Below are 22922 nucleotides of genomic sequence, written 5' to 3' on the forward strand. Positions count from 1 at the left end.
CAAGACACTGTTAGTACATGGATTGTGATAGCTGATATATTTGGGTTTATTTTTGTTCTATCTATTCACTTTTTCTAGGTTTCTCCCCCACTGCCCACTGCTTTTTGTTTTCTTTTGGATTAAATTCTCCCCATACTATTTTCCCCTCTACTAGCCTATATATTGTTTTTGTTCTTTTAATGATTACCTCCAAATTTTAACTTACACCTTTGACTTAGCAGATCCTAAAGTTAATCATTATTTTAATCTTCTGAGGAAAAATACACAGACCTTCATATTCTTTAATTCCAATCTGAACCCTCTACACTTATATACAATTGTTGTACTTTAAAAAAATTTTTTTTATGTTTTATTTCTTTTTTTAAATTTTTTTATTTTTGAGAGAGAGAGAGAGACAGCGTGAGCAGGGGAGGGTCAGAGAGAGAGGGTGACACAGAATCTGAAACAGTCTCCAGGCTCTGAGCCAGCTGTCAGCACAGAGCCCGACGTGGGGCTCAAACCCACAAACCGTGAGATCATGACCTGAGCCGAAGTCAGACGCTTAACTGACTGAGCCACCCAGACGCCTCAGTTGTACTTTATTTTTATCTTGATTTTACACCCTGTATACTAGGCATTATTGGCATTGTTCTACATAGTCAGTATCTGTTTACATTTGTCCTCAAGCTTGACATTTTCTTTGTTCTCATTCTTTCTTACATCTTAGACTTTCCTTCTATAATCATTTTCCTTCTTCTAGAGGTATGTTAGTGAAGTTCTGTTTCAGGTAAACTCTTTTTTTTTTTTAATTTTTTTTAATGTTTTATTTATTTCTAAGGAGAGAGAGAGAGAGAGAGACAGCGTGAGCAGGGGAGGGTCAGAGAGAGGGAGTCACAGACTGAAACAGGCTCCAGGCTCTGAGCTGGCAGTCAGCACAGAGCCCGACGCGGGGCTTGAACCCACAAACCGCGAGATCATGACCTAAGCGAAAGTCGGACGCTTAACCGACTAAGCCACCCAGGCACCCCTGTTTCAGGTAAACTCTTGATTTTTGGTTGTCTTAAAATGTCTTCGTTTTACCCAATTTTGTTCTGAATGATAGATCCACTGGGTATAGAATTCCAGCCAATGGTACAGAATACCATTCCAACGGTATACTAACCATCCTGGCTAGTATACCATTCCAACGGTATACTAACCATCCTGGCTAGTATACCATTCCAACGGTATACTAACCATTCTGGCTAGTATATTCTCTCTGCACAATGAAGATATTAATCTAATGTGTTTTGGCTACTATTGTTACTATTGAGAAGGTTCTATCTGTTGGTAGAATTATTGTTTCTTTGTAGAAAATGTGTCTTTTTCTAGCTTCTTTTAAGATATTCTCTTTATCTTTGAATTTTTAGTTTTGTTATGATATATCTTTAGGATTTATTTTTATTTATCTAGCTTGAGATTCACTGATATTCCTCATTCTGTAAAGTTGCTCAACTGTAAAGTTGCTCTTCCTCCCACCTCCTTTCCATACTGTACTCTTCAGAAGGAAGTCACTATGCACAGCCCATACTTGGGGAAGTGGGGAGTTATGCTCCCTACCCCCCAAGAGGGCAGAGTATCTACACACATTATTTGGGATTCTTCTGCATAAGATATTTGTCTCATCCATTTGTCTTAGTCTGTTCAGGCTGCTATAACAAAATACTATAGACTAGGTGGCTTATAAACAATCAAAATTTATTTCTCACAATTCTGGAGGCTAGAAAGTCCATAATCAAGATGCCAGCAGATTTGGTATCTGGGGAGGACCTGCTTTCTGGTTTGTAGACAGTTGTCTTTTTACTACATTCTCACATGGCTGAAAGAGTAAGGGAGCTCCCTGGGGTCTTTTTAATACAGGCACTAATCCTATTTATGAGAGCTCCTAATCATCTCTCAAAGGCACCACCTCCAAATACCATCACATTAGGTGGAGACTGGATATGAATTTGGAGAGACATAAACTTTCAGCCTATGGAACCATTTATTTACTTATTCAATCACTTATTAATGATATTAATGACAATGATATTGTTGTTTTGTGGGTTATATTCTAATACTTCTTTATTTTGTTGCTCAAATTGTTCCAGCTTTGGCTATTAGGGGGTTCTTTTCATTGATTTCTATATTCCTGATGGCATACTCCATCAGTCATCAGTGTGCATACATGCCTCTGTGTGTGTGTGTGTGTGTGTGTGTGTGTGTGTGTGTGTGTGTGTGTATGCAAGCTCACATATGCACACTTCTTTACTTTCTGGCACTATAAGATGTTCCAGGCTCATCTTGTATATTTCTTGCCCCAGTCCTAGAATCAGCCAGTTCTCCAGGGAGGCCTTGTCCCTCTTATTGGAGAATAGTATTATAAACCAAAATCTGGGCACTAAGTAATCTTATTGCTACTGTGGTATCTTTCTTTCTAAGCCTTCCCAGCTGACAGCAAAAAATATGTGTATGTACAGTGCTAACCTTAGAAGTAAAAGTGCCAACTATTGTACCAGCAAAAGATGGGTTTATTTGGGAATAGCTGAGAATTGCAATCCAGGGCAGGCAAGCTACAGCAAAACCATAAGTGAGTCAGGAGAACAATACTTTTTTATAGAGAAAAGGGGGAATAGTCCATTGGAGTAGACTGGGAGTTCTAAGTATAGTGGCTTTTTATTGGCTGAACTATGATGGTCATTGGCTATGTGGTTGCCAGGGAAGAAGGATATCTTTCTTCCTCCATCTAGGACCTATGGTATCCACGTGGAAAGGATCTTATGGGGTCTGCAACTGAGTAGAAATGGTAGGGCATGAGAGCTCTCCCTGCTAGCCTCCCAATGCCACTGTAAACAAGAGTTCCTTTTATTAATTTTCACAATACTGTTCTATTCTATACACACATATCTATACATGTTCTATATATAACCATCTTTGTCTACATTAAGCTAAACATGAGTTCATAGTGATGTCTTCAGCACTAATCTATTGTCATATGGATTATTCTAGCCTCCCTTTGCTTATCTGTAAATTCTCACTCCAGCTGTGAGAAACCCACCTTCCATAATCTGCCATCCATTTAGTTAATTGTTCAATTCCAGTACATATGTCTAATAGTATCAGAATTAACTCATACCTTCATGATATCCAACTTAAGAGTACAGTGATTATGTGCAGGTCCTTTTGCCATTATTCTTACAGATCCCACTCATTTTCAAAGTTCCTTAGGTCAGCATCCTTTCCTCCACCCCTTCAGTGAGGTTGTTTTATATCTTGGTAATACAGACTAGATTGCTTGTCACATTTGCATTCTATCGGATCCCCTGATATCCTCAATGATTTTTTTAAAATTGGATGTATTAAATTCACTCTATGTGTTGTAAAGTTACTATAGGACTTGATGAATACATAGTATCATGTATCCACCATATTTCTATCACACAGAATAGTTTTATCATACTAAAAAAAATCCCCTGTTCTTGCTTTACCTATTCAACCCTCCAACCCTAACTTCTTCCCCCCAACCTCTGGGAACTCCTGATCTTACTGTCTCTATAGTTTTGCCTTTTCAAGAATGTTACATTATTACATTATTCTCTACGTTTTATTCCTGTGTCTTTATGGCTTGATTTCCCATTTGATTGCTACTTAAATTTATAATGTATTTCATTATATATGTGTGTGTGAGAATTTGTTTATTCATTCACCCATTAAAGAATATCTTGGTTGCTTCCAGGTTTTGTTAATTATGAGTAAAGTTGTAAATTTACACATGCAGATTTTTGTTTCGACCTTCACTTGGGTAAATAGCTAGGAATATAACTGCAGGATCTGATAGTAGGACTATGTTTTGCTTTTAAGAAACTGCCAAACTGTTTTCCAAAGTGGCTGTTCCGTTTTGCATTCCCAGTAATAATGAGTGGAAGTTCCTGTTGATCTGCATACTCACCAGCATTTGGTGTTGTCAGTGTTTTGGAGTATGTAGTGGTATCATTGTTGTTTGAATTTGCAATTTCCTAATGATATATGATGTGGAACATCTTTTCATATGCTTATTTGCCATTTCTATATCATCTTTGATGAAGTGTCTTTTGGTCTTTTGCCCATTTCTAAATTGGATTGCTTGTTTTAAAAGTTCTTTGTATATTTTGGGATAACAGTCTTTTACCATAAATGTCTTTTGCAAGTATTTTCTCTCAGTCTAAGCTTGTCTTCTCATTCTCTTGACTGTGTCCTCAGCAGAGCAGAAGCTTTTAATTTTAATGAAGCTCAACTTATCAGGTAATTCTTTCACAGATCATGACCTTGATGTTGTACCTAAAAAGTCATCACCTCAGGGTGCCTGGATGTCTCAGTCAGTAGAGCTTGTGACTCTTGATCTTTGGATTATAGGTTTGAACCTCATGTTGGAGGTAGAGATTACTTTTAAAAATTTTAAAAATCTTAAAAAATAAGTCATCACCTCTTCTAGAAGCTTTATAGCTTTGTATCTTACATTTAGTTCTCATCTTTTCATGAGACATACGTCTAAATAGACTTTTTTTTTTTTTTTTTGCGTATGGACACCCAATTTGTTCTAGCACATTTGTTGTGCTAGAACACAAAATTAGTATCCTTTTTCCATTGTCAATTTCCTTTGCTTCTTTGTCAAGATATCAGTGGACAGTTTTTGTGTGCGTCTATTTCAGGGGTCTATATTCTGTTCCATTGGTCAATCCATTGATTCTTCACCAGTTCTACACCATCTTTTTATTTTTTTGGTGTTTATTTTTGAAAGAGACAGTGGGTGCAGGAGAGGGAGGGGCGGAGAGAGAGAGGAAGATACAGAATCCAAAGCATGCTGTCAGCATCAGCACAGAGCCTGATGCAGGGCTTGAACCCATGAATCACGAGATCATGACCTAAGCCAAAGGCAGACACTTAAGCAACTGAGCCACCCAGGTGCCCCAACACCATCTTGATTACTGTAGCTTTATAGTGAATCTTGAAATTAGGTAGTGTCAGTCTTCTAACTTTGTTCTTTTACAGTAGTTTGTTGCTTATTCTTGGTCTTTTGTCTCTCCATACAAGCTTTAGAATCAGTTTATCAACATCCACAAAATAACTTCCTGGGCTTTTGAATGGGGTCATTTGAATCTCTAGATCACATTGATATCAGTGTCACCATGACATCTTAACAATATTGAACCTTCCAGTCCATGGATAGAGAATATTTCTCCATTTATTTAGATCTTCCTTGATTTCTTTTATCAGAATTTTAGAGTTTTCTACATATAGATCCTATACTTTTTTTTTTTAAAGTAGGCTCCACACCCAATGTGGGGCTTGAACTCATGATCCTGAGATCATGAGTTGCATGCTCCACCAACTGAGCCAGCCAGGAGCTCCAATTCCATACATATTTTGTTTAGTTTACTGTTCACATTGTTTTATCTCTCAGACTTTTGGAATTCTTTGAAGCCTTTTTTAAAGTTGTTTTTTTTTTTTTTTGAGAGAGAGAAAGTGAGTTGGGGAGGAGCAGAGAGAGAGGGAGACAGAGAATCTGAAACAGGTTCCAGACTTTGAGCTGTCAGCACAGAACCTGACCTAGGACTGAAACCCACGAGATCATGACCTGAGCTGAAGTTGGATGTTCGATCCACTGAGTCACCCAGGCACCCCTGAAGTACATTCTTAAAGAGCTACCATTTCCTTCTGCCACATGCTGAGACGGTTTTCCAAGCCCATTTCTTTTTTTAAAAAATTATTTTATTTTATTTATTTGTGTGTGTGTGTGAGAGAGAGAGAGAGAGAGAGAGAGAGAACGTGAGCAGGGGAGGGTCAGAGAGAGAGGGAGACACAGAATCTGAAGCAGGCTCCAAGCTCTGAGCTAGCTGTCAGCACAGATCCTGATGCGGGGCTCAAACCCAGGAACCGAGCCGAAGTCGAACGCTTAACTGACTGAGCCACCCAGGAACCCCCCCTTTTTTTTTAATTAAAAAAATTTTTTTTTCCAAGCCCATTTCTTGTAAAATGGGAGTGTAATACTGTACTCCTAAGTTTCTCATCAGGGCCAAAAGAGAATGTTTGTGAACTGCTTAGCACAGTGGTAGGCATATGATTTGAGCTTATTCAATTTTAGTGTTTTTTAATGGCTAACTATCAAAATCCAGGAAAGAGTGCTACAGGGAAGAGTTAAATGTCCACTTTAGCAAGTTTCCTGTCTCCAAAGGTCTGGATTTCAGCTTTTTAAGAGAAAACAGTCTTGCACATGACACAAGACTGTTAGACTATCTTAACCCATGCAATGCTGGGCAACATCAGACAATCTGAGTAATCCTGTCTAATAGCCTTTCCTTCTTTTCTCCTAAACCCCCCTGCATCCTCAAAGACTGGATGTACTGACCAGGACCCCTGGAGGGAACACACAGGATCCCTGCGGGCAGGTCCCAAGAAAACTTCTTAGACAGATCCTTGGGACTGTTTTGAATCTGTAGGCTCCTCTATGGAGCAGAGCAACTGTGGGAGTCTGACCACACAAACGGGGAGGTTATCGAAATATTTGGCAAAAGGTTGAGGTTAAGCGAAATGTAACCCAAGCAGTGTTTCGATAGACTCAATGCACTGTGGGGCTGCGTGAGAAGGGTCAACTTCACCCCTGGACAGCAACGTGGACCCAGAGTCCTGTTTCCTTGGAAATGACAAAGATAGGTATGTAATGTTTCATCCAGAAAGTCCTGACCTGCTGTGTCAAACTGACTTAGCTCCTCCAGGCATGTTTCTTTTTTACAATTATGATTTCAAACAGCAAATTTATGATTTTAGGGGGAAAACAAAGAAACCTGAGTGAACAAGTAATAGTCACTCAAAGAACATGATTATTGGGACACTTTACAGCTGTAACATGACCTTGTAATGTTTCCTGTTAATGTTGCAGCTGACTTTATCAGTACCTGTCCTGGTGCATGGACAGGGCAGACTTTCACTTGTTCATTCCAAGCCAACTTTTATTTTCTCGGTGTAGACCTGTAAACAGAAATCCTGAACCAAGCACTTTAGTTATCTTTCTTTTTTACTTTTCCTAATGGTATTACCTAAAACTCCCCAGCTTTTCCCCCAGTCATTCTGTTTCTGATAGCTATGGTAAATGTTCCTCCTTCCTTATTGGTCACCACAGTACTTTTGAGTCTGTGGGAATCAGAGGTGACCCTCCTAAAGGAAGCAGTTTCTCACCAGAGGCTGGGCAGTGGGGGCGCCCCTCCATCATGGTCACCTCCTCCAGGCTGCCCTCCTGGAAGTGGCAGGAATCAGAATCACCACCACCCACCACAGGCAGAGGGTTGGGGGGCCAGTGCAGTCCTGTCCCAGATCAAGGCAGCTCCCTTGCACACAAATTGCTGAGGGTCCCCTGGAGGTCTGAACCTGAGAATCTGCAGAAGTTGGGCCTCCAGCTGGCCTCGCTCCTTCCCCAGAACCTCACTCCGATGGGCCATACCCAGCCATCTTACAGCAGACAATCTAATTTTAATTTGTGAAGTGATTCTGTAAACAGATACATATACCTGTATTTATCAATGTCAAGGGCTTGAATTGTGATAAGTCAGGCACAAAGCTAGATTATCTTGAAAAGATAAACCCTGGCAATTAGCCATAATATGACTACACAGAAATCTCATTAGAGGAAATGATTATAGGTGTTTTAAAATCTTAACATTTTCACAAATTGAGCTGGAAGGGAGCTTAGTTAGAATGATCTTGTCCAACCCTCTCATCTCACACAGAAGAAACTATTTCAAACTCAGAGAGGTTAAGTGACCTGGCCAAGGCCACACAACACCGCCAGGGTTAACTCTTGGACAGTGAATCTCCTGTGAGGTTAGGCAGATGAGGAATCCTTTGTTCTCTCTTCTACTCTCTTCTACTTACAGACTTTTTTTTTAAAGGTTACTTCCCTAGACCTAACAAGTAGCCTGCTACTCAGAGCTTTGTGTCTCAAGCGATTAAATCCTGTTCCTTATTTCATTTTGTCTTCAGGAGGCCTCCAGCTTTCTGGTTGGTTGAGAAAACTGGCCCACATCTAGCCCCTCCCACCCTCAACTCTGGGCGGGCCGGCAGAGGACAGCTGACGCCAGCAGTCGCTCATGTGACCACTATAGCTTTCTGTTTGCTCCCTGTCCCAGAACTGGGTGGGCACTTCCAGGTCTCCTTCTGTTGGGAGGGCACCAGGTAGGCACCCTAGGCCTTCTTGTCCACTGCTGGAACAGTGAGAGGGATACCACACAGGCGCAGTTGGACAGACTTGGGCAGCTCAGATGTCAGGCCTTCTGTGCTTGCCCAGGGCTCTTTAGGCAGCAGGACAGAATGTAACTGGCCTCAAGATGTCTCACACCATTCCTACTTGCCCTCCCCCTCCCCAGGCTCCCTACCTCTAGGAGGCTGCTCTGCCCTTCCTTCCTCTGTTCTTTGGCCTTCCTTTTCCCTTAGCTACAGATATTGTCCTCTTTCTCTATGCTGACTTAGCAGCTTACTGCCTGGTGTGGAGGGATTAATCAGTGACAGGAAGCTGCCTCTTCTAGAGCCGTGATCAGCTGTGGTTAGGAAAGCCTCTACAAGACCAGCCCTAGGAGTCTGTCCAGCTTCCCGCCTGCTGCCCACCCACCTGCTCCTGCCATGGGGCACCTTGGGGCCCTCCTCTTCCTGCTGGGGGGCCTGGGGGCTCTCGCTGATATCTGTGGTAAGTAACCAGATCTACCCTGTGCCTCTTTCCTCCAGGGTCCTTAGGAGGGAGGACTGTTTCGTCTGAGCCCCTCATTTATATAATAGCTGGGGAAACAGGCTTGGGTGTGTGGGAGAGTGTGATTTATCAGCCCCTTTGGGCTTCCACAGCAGTTGGAACTTAGCTGGACCTCAGTGTTTGACATACTATATTGAGATTACAGTTGACCCTTGAAAAATGTGGATTAGGGCTGCCAACCTTCCATGCAGCCAAAAATCCGTATTATAACTTTTGACTCCCCTAAAACTTAACTACTGATAGCCTACTGTTGACTGGAAGGAAACCTTACCAATAAGATAGTCAATTAACACATATTTTGTATGTTATATGTATTATATACTGTATTCTTATGATAAGGTAAGTTAGAAAAAAGAAAATGTTATTAAGAAAATCACAAGGAGGGGTGCCTGGGTGGTTCAGTCGGTTAAGCCGTTCGACTTTGGCCTAGCTCATGATCTCATCATTCCCGAGTTCAAGCCCTACATCAGGCTCTGTGTTGACACCTCAGAGCTGGGAGCCTGCTTCTAATTCTGTCTCCCTCTCTCTCTGCCCCTCCCCTGCTCATGCTCTGTCTCTTTCTCAAAAATAAATAAACGTTAAAAAAAAAAGAAAATCACAAGGAAAAGAAAATACATTTATTTTTTTAAGTTTATTTATGTATTTTGAGACAGAGAAAGAGTGTGAACAGGGGATGGGCAGAGAGAGGGAATGAGAGAGAATCCCAAGAAGGCTCTGCACTGTCAGCACAGAGCCAGATGTGGGGCTCAAACTCACAAACCATGATGTCATGACTTGAACTAAAACCAAGAGTCGGGCACTTAACTGACTGAGCCACCCAGGCACCCAGAAAATACATTTAAAGTACTGTACTGTATTAAGAAAAATTCACATGTAAGTGGACACATGTGGTTCAAATGCATATTGTTTAAGGGTCAACTATCTGATAGCCCACCGTACAAAAATCCTTCTCTTTATTCACTCATTTGTTTATTTACTCATTCAGCACACTTTTAGTTCAGTGTTAGGCTTTGGGGAAAGAACAAAGAGAGACAGGTCCCATCCTTGTCTTCCTAGTGCATCTGTTCTAGTAAAGGGGACAGACAAAAGAAGTCAAGAGACAAAATGATGCTGTGTTTGGGAGCCGTGGTGAGCACCAAAGACAGCAAACCGGACATGGAGGTGGAGAGCTGGGGGCCACTGAGTCAGGGAGAACGTTCAGGGAAGGATTTCCAAGGAGCAGGGGTGACAGGGCAATTGAGACCCAGAGGAGAAAAAGGAGCTGGCAAGAAAAGGAGTGTGTTGGGAGGGGAGGGGGGAAGGGTGGAGCAGGCATCCCAGGCAGACGGAAGCTAGTATGCGGGCACCCTTACAGGAGACAAGTCCGAGAGGCACAGGTTGCAGGTCATGGCAAGGCATTTGCATTCTATTGCACAAGCAGGAGCCTGGCTGTTTCAGCTCTGTGTGCCAGTGTCCCCAGGAGCCTCTTGGGACCCCTTGGGAGTTGGGCACACAAGCCTTGGGCTATTTGTGCACTGGCAATGGGCAGAAAGCAGAAGTCAGGCAAGGAAAGCTCTGTGTTCTGGGGCTACCTGTCTCTCCTCCCTCTTTGTATTCTGCCCATATTGCCCACTGTGCAATATGCTTTCACTCCCAAGATCTCTTATGATCTTTGGAGAAATCGAGAGGCGGGTTCAGGTTACAGATGAATCAGTCGGGGATTGGAGGAGCCGGGTGACCTGTTGGGGCTTTGCTGGGTTCAGTCCTCAGAATGCCAGGCCAGGGTCTTTCCTGGGCACCAGGAGCCTACAACAGGTGTTCCATAAGTGCAACCAGACCCCTCACCCTTGGATCTTAGTTTCTGTCCAAATGGTCCCCAGGGGAGACCTGAGCCCAGTCCTCATCCTCACTGGGCCTGGACCATTCAATAGTTGACCCATAGTCTCTCAACAGAAGTCCTGGATGGGGATTGGGGGTGAAGCCCACTACTGCTGAGCCACTTACCTGCCCGACTCTCATTCCTTCACCTGCAATATGGGCTAAGAATGCTTCCTGGCCTTCCTCCTTGGTGTGGTGTGAAGGATCCCACAATACTGGCTTTACCAGCTTAAAGCTCTGTGCAGTTGTGAAATTGACAAGGATGCTGCACAAGTGCCCAGGGCCACTTTTATTACTGAGGTGAATCCTGTGCTTCTGAATGTCAAAGCCAGTCAACTGGCAGAGCTGGGTGGCCTTGTAAGCAGGAGGTACCATAGTAGGAGGGAGCTTGCCCAGGGCCACTTTTATTACTGAGGTGAATCTGCCTGGCTTCTTCCTTTTAAGGAGGCTGAATTGTGGTTATCAACTTCTCTTTATAGCTCTGGCTCCTCATTTTATCAGTTATAACCCCAGGGATGACTCACCTGCTGGAAGTCAAAGCCTTTAGTGGGGGCGAGGCTCCCCTACCAGTTTGAAGAAAAGGGAGAGGGAAAGAGAGGTACAGAGAGAGAGATGACCAGAGCGATAGGCTGAAAGAGGTAGAGACTAAGATCCAGAGAGAGTGGGGGAAATACCCACAGAAATGGAGGCAGACACGGAAAGGCATGGAGAATGAGAAAGGGAAAGAAAAGCCACCCTTACCCCTTACCCCCGCCACCTCCACAGGTAGCAACAGATACCTGTGACTTTTGGGAAAGGAGGCATAAGATGGTGGGACCCGTGGGGCATCTGGCTGGCTCAGTCTGTAGAGCATGGGACTCTTGATCTCAGGGTCATGAGTTCCAGCCCTACACTGAGAGTAGAGATTACTTAAAAAGAAAAAAAAGGTTGGTGGGACCCAAACCAAAAAAGATGGGCCTGTATGAGAGGAACCCTGTCCTTGTGCCAGAAGGCCTAAGAGGCAGGTGAAGAACTCTGGGTGGCAATTCCTTTCCTCAGTCCCCTGGGAGCAGCGGCCTGCCCAGCATCCTGGGATGCGGCCCAGTGGAAGCAGCTGGAGCCCTACAGTGACTGGGAGGCTCTGTAAGTGGGGAAAAGTCCAAAGTGCCTCCAGGGCCACCTACTGAGCTCAGGTTTTCTTCCCTAAGGGAGGAAGGCAGCAGTCAGCTGGAGCTGGGACATATCCCTGAGGCTTCCCTGGGTATGTCAGCATTTTGGTTACACAGTTTCAGGCAAATGCCAAAGCACACCGAGAAGTGATTGTAAACAATGATGGCTTTCCAAGGATTCACCCCTAAATCCCAGGTTCCCTTCACCTAAATAGATGTGGTGGGAAAAGTATTATTTTGAGATCTATGAAGAGGAAGCTCACCAGGCGGCCCCAGTTAGTCATGGGCAGCCTGCAGTTTTAAAATTGGGTATGTAACATGTTCTGCATGTGGGCTGCAATTTTTGTAAATGGATAGAACATACATTTAGCTGAGCACCAAAGACAGGGTTTTGCAGGCAGGTTTATCCTTGGCTGTGCAGCCTTCTGTAAGACACAGCATGACTTTGAATGGCTATTTCCTCTTTTGTGCAAAGCAGTGATGACAGTACTTATGCCACAGGGCTGGCATGAGGACCAAGTGAGGTCAGGCACAGTGGCTGGGGCATATCATGCGGCTTAGCCTCCACTCTCTAGTACTCCTTGATGGCAGAGAGGTTGCCTGGTACCAGCTTCCTCTGCCCTCAGCTCAACACCTCTCCCTGGCCCACTCCAACTGCTCTTTTGGAAAACCTGTTTTCCCCTGTTTACGTACTGCCTTTTATTACAGCCATATTTCCCCATACAAGTAGGGTGTGTGCTGGATGGAAGGGGAGTAGAGATGTTTATTCCCGGGAAAAGGCCCTGGTAAGGTAAAAGCAATCCCTTGCTAGTGGCCTGACCTTGAAGCCTCACTTGACCTGTTCTCTTTCCTAAGAAATACCACAGGTGGATAGCAAGCTGCAGGAGAGGCTGGGCCAGCGCCTCTTGCCCTGGATGGACTGGTTCTCCCTGGAGCACCTGAACCCCAGTATCTATGTGGGTCTGCGCCTCTCCAACCTGCAGGCTGGGGCCAGGGAGACCTTATATCTGTACATCCTCAAGATCAATTACCAGCACAGCCTCCTAGGGTATTGCTATTCACTTTCTTCTCCTTTCCCCATACTTTGCTCCTAAGAGACAGGAGAACTATGTTCTGGTTTGGGCTGCCACTAGTTTTTTGGGAGATTTGGGGCAAGTTTCTCTCCTTTGGCACTTTCACCATCTGTAGAATGGGGTTGGCTTGACCAGATTGGAGGTAGACATCACTAATCAATGACCACAGTTCTGTCCCTGCCCCCATACTGAGCCCAGAAGCAGCATCTGTCTGTGCTTCCCTCGCATGCTGAGGCAGACATCACTAGTCCGTAACTGTACTCTTCGATACTGAGCCCAGAAGCAGCATATAGCAGCATTTAATTCTGTGCTCCCTTTTCTAGGGGCATTAAGGAAGGCCTGTTCTAAGGCTCACTGTGGGAGTTTGAATGAGAAGTGAAGGATCAGGAACACCATGAAGCCTGTCCTTCTTGGACTCCTTCTCAAAAATTGGACAAAGGGCACGGAGAGGGAAGAAAGGGAAGACCGTGTAGGCAAAGTATGATCAAAATGATGGGGCAAGCACAGGTCATTTGGATGTAAGAGCCCTCAGGGTTTGTCCTTGAGTCTAATTTTTCATCTTTATGAAATATGTGTGGCATGCACCTTAGAACTTGCACAGCTGATTACATCTGCTTTTGGCAGTTCTAGCAAAGTTTCTTATTGTTAGAATTTTTTTCACTTTATGATGTTGAGAGGGGTGCCCCAAGCCAGGCTTGCCGGGGTGGCAATTTCTTACAGAAGTGTTGTTAACTGGCTTTTTCCTAGGCTTACCTTCAGCGATGACAACAGTGACTCCCAGGACAAGCCCTCCATTGGCCAGCTGCCCCTGTACCTGCTAGCTCTCAGAGCTAACTGTGAGCTTGTTGAGGGCCGCAAGGGGGACAGCCTGGTCACACAGCTGAAACGGTTCCTGGAGGACGAGAAGAAGGCCATTGGTGAGGGGGATGGAGTCTGCCAAGTGTGGGGGTGGGGCTCATCAGATCATATTCTGTGGGGAAGCATCTAAGTCAGAACTTCGGGTTTTCTCCTCAGGCTTCTTTCCTATCCCCCATTCTACCTGTCTCACTATCCACCTAGAGGCTTGAGCCTGCTTCAGTAGCCATCCTTGATCAAGCCTTTCCTGTACCCCATATATACTCTGTTGGCAAGTTCTACTGCTCAGCCACCACAATTGACCTGTCTACGTCTGGACAACTGCATGGCTCATGTACTACTTACTCCTCAGCCTCTCTCTGCTAACTGCCTTGCCTCCCGACTTGACCCAGCACCTGACAGCCACAGCAAGCATTTTAAATATAAATCTGATCTTGTTAGTCCTGCTCAAACCCTGCACAGGCTGCCCACTGCTGTGTCCACAGCCCCTCAAGCCCAGTCTGTCTGCCCCTTTTCTCCTCTCCAGGACCTGCTCTTCCACTGTCTGGCTCACCCACTCACCTGCCCCTCTGGCTCTGGCCACACTGATCTCTCAGCTTGCAGATCAAGGTCTTCATATATGTTCTTTCTATACAGAAGATTTTCCTCCCCTTCTAGCTTACTCCTGCTCCACTGTAGGCCCCCCCACCCCCGCCCCCGTCCTCTCCAGCATCACTGCCTTAGGCAATCCTGGTCTGACTCCTCAGCTGCTCAAAGACTTCTACTCTATGGCCCCAGAGAGCTCAGTCCACATTTCAGTTCTAATCATGCTGTCATGAGTGCAGGTTGTGTTACTGTTGGAGACCCTGGCTGTGCTGTGCCTGGCTGGGCACCACTGGCTTGGTCATCACTCTGAGCCCATCACCTGACATGTAGTGGATCCTCAGCAAGAATGGGTTGAAGGAATGAAGGATCCTGAGACCCAAAGGAGGGTGTCGGGAAGTGTAGGCAAGGGGGTCCTGTGTGGTGGCTGGGCCAGTCGCTGGGGGTGGGCAGAGAGGCAACCCCTCAGGCCTGGCATGAAGCCCCTGCCCCCATGTTTTTCTCCTTCCCAGGGCACAACAACAAGGGCCGGCCCCGCACCAGCTACTACCAGTATGGCCTGGGTATCCTAGCCCTGTGTGTTCACAAGAAGCGGCTCCATGACAGTGTGGTGGGAAAGCTCCTGTATGCTGTGGAACATGAACAGCATCTCTACCAGGGTCACCTCTCTGTGGGTGAGTGGGGTAGACCCTGCTAAAGCCAGGCTGGCACTCCTCCAGCCCCCAGCCCAACTGAAGGCCTCCACCCACTGGCCCCAAGCTCACCTTTCCTTGGGGCCCCTCCTCATGAGTCCCCTAGGAGAAAAATGATGAGGGCTCTGCTTGTGAGCCAGTGGTGGAGCTGAACTGGGATCGTGACCCCAGCTCTGTCACACCCTTACTGTAGGACACCCTGGGCAAGTCAGCGGGTCTTTCTGGTTCAGCTTCTTCTATAAAACAACCTCCCAGCAGTATCTTGATAGAAGATGCTTTATAAATAAAGGGCCTATATTGGTGCTTGGCACAGAGAAACTTTTTTTTTTTAATTTTTTTTTAATGTTTTATTTATTTCTAGGAGAGAGAGAGAGACAGAGAGTGAGCAGGGGAGGGTCAGAGAGAGAGGGAGTCACAGACTCTGAAACAGGCTCCAGGCTCTGAGCTGGCAGTCAGCACAGAGCCCGATGCGGGGCTCGAACCCACGAACCGCGAGATCATGACCTAAGCAAAAGTCAGACGCTTAACCGACTAAGCCACCCAGGTGCCCCGACACAGAGAAACTTCTGGATACATAGTTATGATCTTGTCATTATATGAATTGGGAAGCCTGAGACCTGGATTCTGGAACTGCTACCTCACTATGTGACCTTGGGCCTCCAATGCCCTTTCTTGTCACCGTGATTCAAGGTCTCTTCTAGTTCTGGCATTCTGTGAATGAGTGAGTGTGCCTCACATAAGGTGGGGGTAGGATGGAGTAAGTTGGGAAGGCAAGGAGGTACCCCCAGAGAGAAGGCAGCAGGGAGCTTGCTCTGCCTGAGGCTTGTAGAAAAACCACTGTGGACACAGTAATCACCTTGGGGCCCAGGCAGCTCCCGGGACCTATTAAATCCACCTGGAGGTGGACCCAACCATCGGGTGTATTCCAGACTTCCCTGATGATTTCAAAGTGCAGGCAGGTTTGGGAATGAGTGGTGTAAGATAAAGGTCTCTTGAGTCTCTCTCCTCCAGGCTCTCTCCCTAACCTCTCTGACCCTTAAACAGTAGACTGGAGTAGGGTGACCGATTGTCCCCATTTGCCTGGAACTAAGGGGCTTCCAGGACACTGGACTTGCAGAGGCCAAACTGGGCAAGTTCTGGGCAAATTAGGCTGAGTTGGTCCCCCTAGCTGGCGAAAATTTTCTAAACTGCTGATCTGACTATGGCCCTTCTTCAAGGCCTCTGATGGTGACCCATTGCCCCAGGGCTCTGCCTGGTCTGAGCCTAATTGGCTGTGTCCCCTGCAGACACACTGGCCATGGCAGGCTTGGCCTTCACCTGTCTAGAACACTCCAACTTCAACCCCAATCGGAAACACCGGATCACCCTGGCCATCAGGAAAGTACGAGAGAAGATCCTGAAGGCCCAGACCCCTGAGGGCCACTTTGGGAATGTCTACAGCACCCCTCTGGCTCTACAGGTAGGAAAGAAAGCTTGGGGCTATAAACCACCCTGGTTTTGGTGGGAGGGGGCCTGGTCAGGGGCTGAAAGACCTGGCTCCTCCATGCTAGCTGACCTACCTCCTCCTTCTCTTCCCCATTCTGTCACCAGTTACTCATGAAGTCCTCCATGCCTGGGGTGGAGCTGGGCAGAGCATGCCTCAAAGCAAGGGCGGCTCTGTTGGCCAGTCTGCAAGATGGGGCCTTCCAGAATGCTCTCGTGATTTCCCAGCTGCTGCCTGTCCTGAATGGCAAGAGCTATGTAGATCTCATCTCCCCAGACTGCAAGGCACCAAGAGGTAGCTGGGCCTTTCACAGAAGCTCTGTTCTTTTCAGTCTGCAGAACGCTCCCTGAACTCTGCATGTCCCAGGGAAGAGAGGTTGCTTAGTCCTGATTGCTGAGTCAACAGGGGTTCTTGGGTGCATGGGGGACACACTGGCAGCTAAGATGCAGTCACAGCATCTAGAAAGCCACAGTGTGAGGAAAGAGATACCAAACAGCTCTAGGTGGGCCATGAACCTGCAGCCTTTTCTGTGATATCCAGCACAAAAATGTTTGAATGGATGAATGGGGAGAGACAAATTTTGGGTAGCTCTGATACATCATAATGAGTTCCAATGAGCAGCTTGAATCAGGCTTCATCTGGGAGAAGGACTTGAGTTGGACAGTGGGCTCTGCCAGGGGAGGAAGAAGGTAGCAAGGGCAGAGCAGAGAGGAGGCAGCAAGAACAAAGCCACTGAGGTGGAAAAAACTGAAATTTGGGGGAAAGGTCTTATAAGAGTGGGGTTTGGGCAAATCAGCTGGGTTTGCAGGCAGGAGAATGAAGAAAGGAGACCCTTGGAGGTAACAGGGGAGTTATATGAACAAATGTACCTTCTAGAAAGAGCCCTCTGGGATGCTGTGTGGGATGCTATGTGGGAAGGGGGATACTGGAGGGAGAAAAACCAGTGAGGGGCCCAACTTTGGGCAGTTGGGGGATTTGGGGGCTAAAGAACAGGGCAGACTGGGGTGGCAGCTGGTGGTAATGGCTGAGATAGGACCATGGGACAGGAAGAGGTTCTGATGGGCGAAGTGTCTTCAAGGGAAGAAAGGAAGACCAACACGTGGCTCCTTGCCCTCACACCAGCTGCCCCTTCCTCTCTCCCTGACATAGTCATGTTGGAACCAGTTGTGGAGACCACTTCACAGACCCAAGAGGTCATCAGTGTCGTGCTGAAGGTCCCCAGTGTCTCGCCACAATACATAAACTCCATCTCTGTCCCTGCTGGGTCCTCCTTGGAAGATGTCCTTAAGAAGGCCCAGAAGTTCAGAGGATTCACGTGAGACCCCTACCTCCCAGCCCTCACCCCCACCTGACCCCACATCCCTGAAACAGAACTTTGATGGGACAAGGTTGGAAGAGAAGGTTCCTTCAGGAGAGGTGCTGGCCCACCTTCTCCACTCCTGAGAGCCCACTCTGCAGTGGAAACAGACAGTGTGGGCCAGCAGTGTTCCATAGCTACGAGAACATTCTCTGGAGGCAGAGTACCCACATTGGAATCCCAGCTCCACCACTCTCCAGCTAGGGGCCCAGAACTAGTTCTTTCCAACAAGCCAGCAAGGAACCAGCTGTGTCCTTCTCCTCACAGGGCCAATGCAAGGAGTCCAGGAATTAGTACAAAGAAGACATGGAACATGCTTATTGTATATGCAGGGTCCCGCACTCAGTAAGCTCAATACAGCTTAGCTTTCTTTAAGAGTTTTTATTATCAGATGGTCTTGATCTGCTCCCTGTGATGAATTACCTACTAAGCCCACCTCAGTTCTCTTCCCGGTAGCCTGCAACCCATACAGCAATACTGCTGGGAGCCAACACAGTCCCAGATGGCCACACACGCTGAGCACCCTGGCAGCTGTGGTCTAGAAGGCATTGAGATTACCCAGAACCTGCTGGCATTCCAATCTGTATAATGTCATCAAAACAAAACAAAACAAAACAAAACAAAAAAATAGACCTTAACGTTTTAGTTAAGAATTCCAAAGCCTCTGAGAAGACATCAGGGATACTAATCAAAGAAGCAATTCTGTTAGTGGAAGTAGGTGCCTGAACTGCATGCAGAGGCCAGGCAGCAAGGCCATGGCTGGCCTACAGAAAGAGAGATCCCGAGAGAAAGAGAGGAGAGAGTGAAAAAAACAGAGAGATGTGCTCCAAGAAGCCACACGGACCCATAGAGTTAGGGGGTGACAAGACAATGGGGACTGCTCCATGACACCCCCTGAAATAACACTTTCCCTTTGACTAAGTCACCTTGGGTGGTTTTCTGTTTTTTAAAACTATACAAACCCTCCCTCTCTAAGACAGAAACATTATAAGCCTCTGGGGAGAGGAAGAACATGACCCATGGGTTTAAGAGGATCCCTTTGGCAGCAGCATCCACATGGTTTGAAGAAACGCAAAGTTGGAGACAAGGAGCTCAGGGTGGGGGTGGCATATGAATAAGGAGTCTCTTTGTTGCAGAGGCCAGAAACCTAACACCAACCCTCTCTGGTAATGGAGAGCATGGGGTGTGTAGAATCATAGTGAAGACTGAGCAGTCCAGCCACAAGAAGAGGGGAGTGCCACTGAGCCATAGAAACTTCCAGAACCAGAGACCCAGTGCCACCATCAGGTGTCTCCGTCTCGCATGTCCCTGCTTCTGTTTGCATGCTGGCTACACCCTCTCTCATTGGGCATTGGCATCTTAAATGTGGTGCTGGCAGCTTCTGAGTCTTACCCCTGCAACATTAGCTTCCCAGAGAGGGGACAGCTGCTGAGTTGATAATGTAATAAGTGTCCCTTCTTGTAGACCATGGCCCTGGTCGATGCAGAGGGAGTGAAGTCCCCTGGGTGGGCAGTGTCAGGGAACTGCAGAGGAGGTGTGGACGTGAGGCCCGTGGCCTGGAAAGGACTCTGGCCCTGAGGGAGAGGCCAGGACTTTCCTGGTGGAGGCAGTTCTGCTCCTGCCATTGGGTCAGTGGAAGCAAAAGTCATTCTTCTCCCTCTTTCTGTCTCTTTGGTAGATATGGAACACAGAACACCTTGTCAGGCCCCTTCCTGACCTCTGTGATGGGAAAAGAAGCTGGGGAACGTGAGTTCTGGCAGCTCCTCCGAGCCCCTGACACCCCACTGCTACAAGGTAGGCCTGGTGGCCAGCCACCTCTGGACATCTTCCCCCAGCCAGCCTTGTTGCAGTGAGGCCAGCTTACCTCAGCTTTCTCCTGAACCTTTCTGGGCCTCCGCCTCAGATAATCATGCTCAAGGTCACTTGTAAGTTATGTAACTGAACACTGAAGAATTTTTATGTAGGTTATTGTGACAACTCTAGGAAATCAGATTGGCAAACAAGAAGAAAGTTAAAATCACCTATAATTTGCTACCTGGAAATAACTTCTTTTTACTATTGGTGTATTTTCTTTTCTTTGTTTTTTGTTTTTAACTGCTGGTGTATTTTCTTCCAGCCAATTTTTAAAATATATAAGTTAATTTTTTCATTAAAAATGGAGCCATACTCTGTAGCAATGCTGTCCAACAGAAGTAAAATTCAAGGCACAGGTGTAATTCTAAATTTTCTAGTTGGTGACACTAATATTAATAATGAATCTTATTTAACCAAATATATCCAAAATATTATCATCCCAAGATATAATCAATGTAAAATTATTAATGACATATTTTGCATGTTTTTTCTGTACCAAGATTTCAGTCTAATGCTCTCCCAACTGAGTTATTTTGGCTCCTCTGTACTAAGATTTCAAATACTTTACAGCTGCATGTGGCTAATGCTAGCATACTGCATGGCACAGCTCTGTATACCATTTCACAACTTATTTTTTTTAATTTAAATTTATGTTCTTTTTTTTAACATTTTATTTATTTATTTTAAAGTAAGCTCTGTGCCTAGTGTGGAACTCAAACTCATGACCCTGAGATCAAGAGTCACGTGCTCTACCAACTGAGCTAGTCAGATGCCCTACAACTTATTTTTTTCACTCTTTTTAAAAAAAATTTTTTTTGGGGGGTGCCTGTGTGGCTCAGTTGGTTAAGCGTCCAACTTCAGCTCAGGTCATGATCTCACGGTTCGTGGGTTCAAGTCCCACATTGGGCTCTGTGCTGACAGCTAGCTCAGAGCCTGGAGCCTGCTTCAGATTCTGTGTCTCCCTCTTGCTCTGACCCTCCCCTGCTCACACTGTCTCTCTCTCTCTCTCTCAGAAATTTTAAAAAATAAATAAATAAATTTAATGTTTACTTTTGAGAGAGCATGAGCAGGGGAGGAACAGAGAGAGAGGGAGACACAGAATCTGAAGCAGGCTTCAGGCTCTGAGCTGCCAGCACAGATCCTGACACGGGGCTCAAACCCATGGTCTGTGAGATCATGACCTGAGCTGAAGTTGGACGCTCAGCTAACTGAGCCACTCAGGCCCCCCTTTTTTCATTTTTAATGTGTTGTTGACATATTACTCTGTTACTGTATGTAAATATTCCCCTTCCTTTGTAATAGCCACGTAAAATATATCACTCACAAGGGTGCTTTGGGCTGCAAGTAACAGGAAACACAGTGCAAACTAGCTTCCAGTGTATGACATCCACTGGCTCCTGTGACCAGAGTCCAGAGGGAATGAGCACTTCAGGGGTGGTGTAACCTGGCCTCCAGCCCTACTCCCCTGTGACTCCATATTCCACTGTCTGTTGGCTTCCTCACCCTTTCTGTGTCTTCCCAGAACTGCTCCCTTTTAGAACTTTGCCCCTAGTAGACAAAGGTGGAACTGGGACACAGGCACGTTTCCTGGACCCATCCTTGTTGCTAGGAGCTGGCTCAGGTTCTGCACTCACCATTGGCTAGAGAGCAAGGATTGCCACACACCTGGCTGAGGCCAGTCAGGGCCTGCCCCGGCACTGATGCTGTGGTGGGGTATGGAGTGAGATGAGTAGGCTACAGCTTCTTGATTCCTGCTAGATATTTAGGGTGTCTCCAGTTTTAACTCTTATACTTCAAGCTGTCATGAGCGTCCTTGTGCATCAGCCCCCAGTCACTAGGCAGACTCTTAAGGGTCATCTGTCCCTACTCTTGTTACTTGGAGCTTCTGTTAGGTACCTGTCATGTGCCAGGCATTGAGCTAAGTGCTTTTAAGAATGTGGGACTTTCTGGGGGAGCCCAAGAAAAAGCATTCTCTTTCCCTGCCTGGCTTCTGAGAAGATTGAGAAATAAAGAGGTGACAGATGGAGACCCCAGATCTGGCCTCTATTGTGAGGGGGTGGAGGGGGGTGGTGTGGGGAAGGTAGCCTTTGGCAACTCAATCATGTGGCAGATGTGGGCCATTGTGTCCTCTATCTCCCACCCCTCAGCCCTCCAGTTCAACTCGAAGCCCACTCTCATGGGAAAAAAGGAATACTTGGTTGTTGATGCCATTATTGTCCTCATTTCAGAAATGCAAAAACTAGCACTCACAGAGGTTAAATAATTTGTTCAAAGTCCTATTGCTGATGAGTGCAGAGCTGGGGCTTGAACCCAGGTACCATGCTGGAGCCTAGTTTGTCTCTAGTGAGCAGAAGCTGGCTCCAGGAGACTTCACTCGTGGTCTTGGTTCTTCCTTCAGACCACACTAAGCAAGTCTCTCTTCCCATTGGCCCCTCAGGGGACTATGAAGACAGTGACCCTGCCCATCAGGTGTTGTCAAGGGGTCTCTGGTTCCTTTCATGGCATATTGGTTATCCAGAATGCTGTCCTGTATAACCCCCTGGTGAGGGTGGGGGTCTCCCTCACTTTAAAATGAGCCTGTGGGCCTTAAGGACCCTGAGGTCACAGCTGCTTTCAGAGTTTCCAGACTGGCTCTGGACAACTCCCACTTTCCCACCACCAAGCCCTGAGTGGATCTTATAGACCCTGGCCTCAGGGTGCTTGTACATAAGAAGAGATTGGGTGGTGGGATTCTCTGCCCTGTTAACACCCCTGCTCAACATGTTTCTGCAGGTATTGCTGAATACACCCCCAGGGATGGAGAAACCATCGAGCTGAGGCTGGCTAGCTGGTAGCCTCTGCAGTCACTCACCCTAACAGCCTTGCCCACTCCCTGGGCTTCCACCTTCTCTCCAGACATCACTGTAACACGTACACACCCAACCCTGCTGCTACCTCATGTGCACTTGGATAGTGTCCTCTGGATCACCCCAGCTACCACTCTTGTGAAGGCCCTAAGCCACCGTCCACCCTGGATCAGGGAACCAAGCACCTTCCCTGGGAGGGCTGTCTGCTCCAGTCTGGCCCAGCCTGGCCACACAGGCATCCCTTGAAGGTATAAAGCATCTCAGACTCCTCAACACAAGGAGAAGTCACTGGCAACTGGTGCTAAGAGGACTGTCCCCTGCAAGGAAACCTCTGTGGCCCAGGGGCTGCAGCCCTGATCCCAGCTCTCAACTCCACCTTCAGGGCAGTGGCCTGGCCATGGCATG

At 46.5% G+C, this 22922-nt stretch overlaps 1 protein-coding gene across 4 annotated transcripts; it reads left to right on the plus strand.

Moving 5' to 3' along the window:
* The first annotated feature begins 8101 nt into the window (after window positions 1–8101).
* On the plus strand, window positions 8102–22921 carry TCN2 (transcobalamin 2). 4 transcript variants are annotated; one of them, XM_039225931.1, is made up of 10 exons: window positions 8102–8202; window positions 8553–8710; window positions 12631–12823; window positions 13596–13765; window positions 14798–14959; window positions 16264–16436; window positions 16568–16754; window positions 17610–17775; window positions 19496–19611; window positions 22444–22921. In XM_039225931.1, exons 2-10 carry the CDS (start codon window positions 8647–8649, stop codon window positions 22503–22505), a joined length of 1293 nt encoding a protein of 430 aa, XP_039081862.1. In that variant the 5' UTR covers window positions 8102–8202; window positions 8553–8646; the 3' UTR covers window positions 22506–22921. The 4 variants fall into 4 exon arrangements, with proteins under 4 accessions (XP_039081862.1, XP_039081860.1, XP_039081861.1 ...); XM_039225929.1 differs by having other exon boundaries at window positions 8105–8202; window positions 8500–8710; XM_039225930.1 differs by having other exon boundaries at window positions 8124–8202; window positions 8497–8710.
* The last annotated feature ends 1 nt before the right edge of the window (window position 22922 follows it).

Source organism: Hyaena hyaena, unplaced genomic scaffold, assembly GCF_003009895.1.
Source record: "Hyaena hyaena isolate Hyena2069 unplaced genomic scaffold, ASM300989v1 scaffold_19, whole genome shotgun sequence".
Lineage (NCBI taxonomy): Eukaryota > Metazoa > Chordata > Mammalia > Carnivora > Hyaenidae > Hyaena > Hyaena hyaena.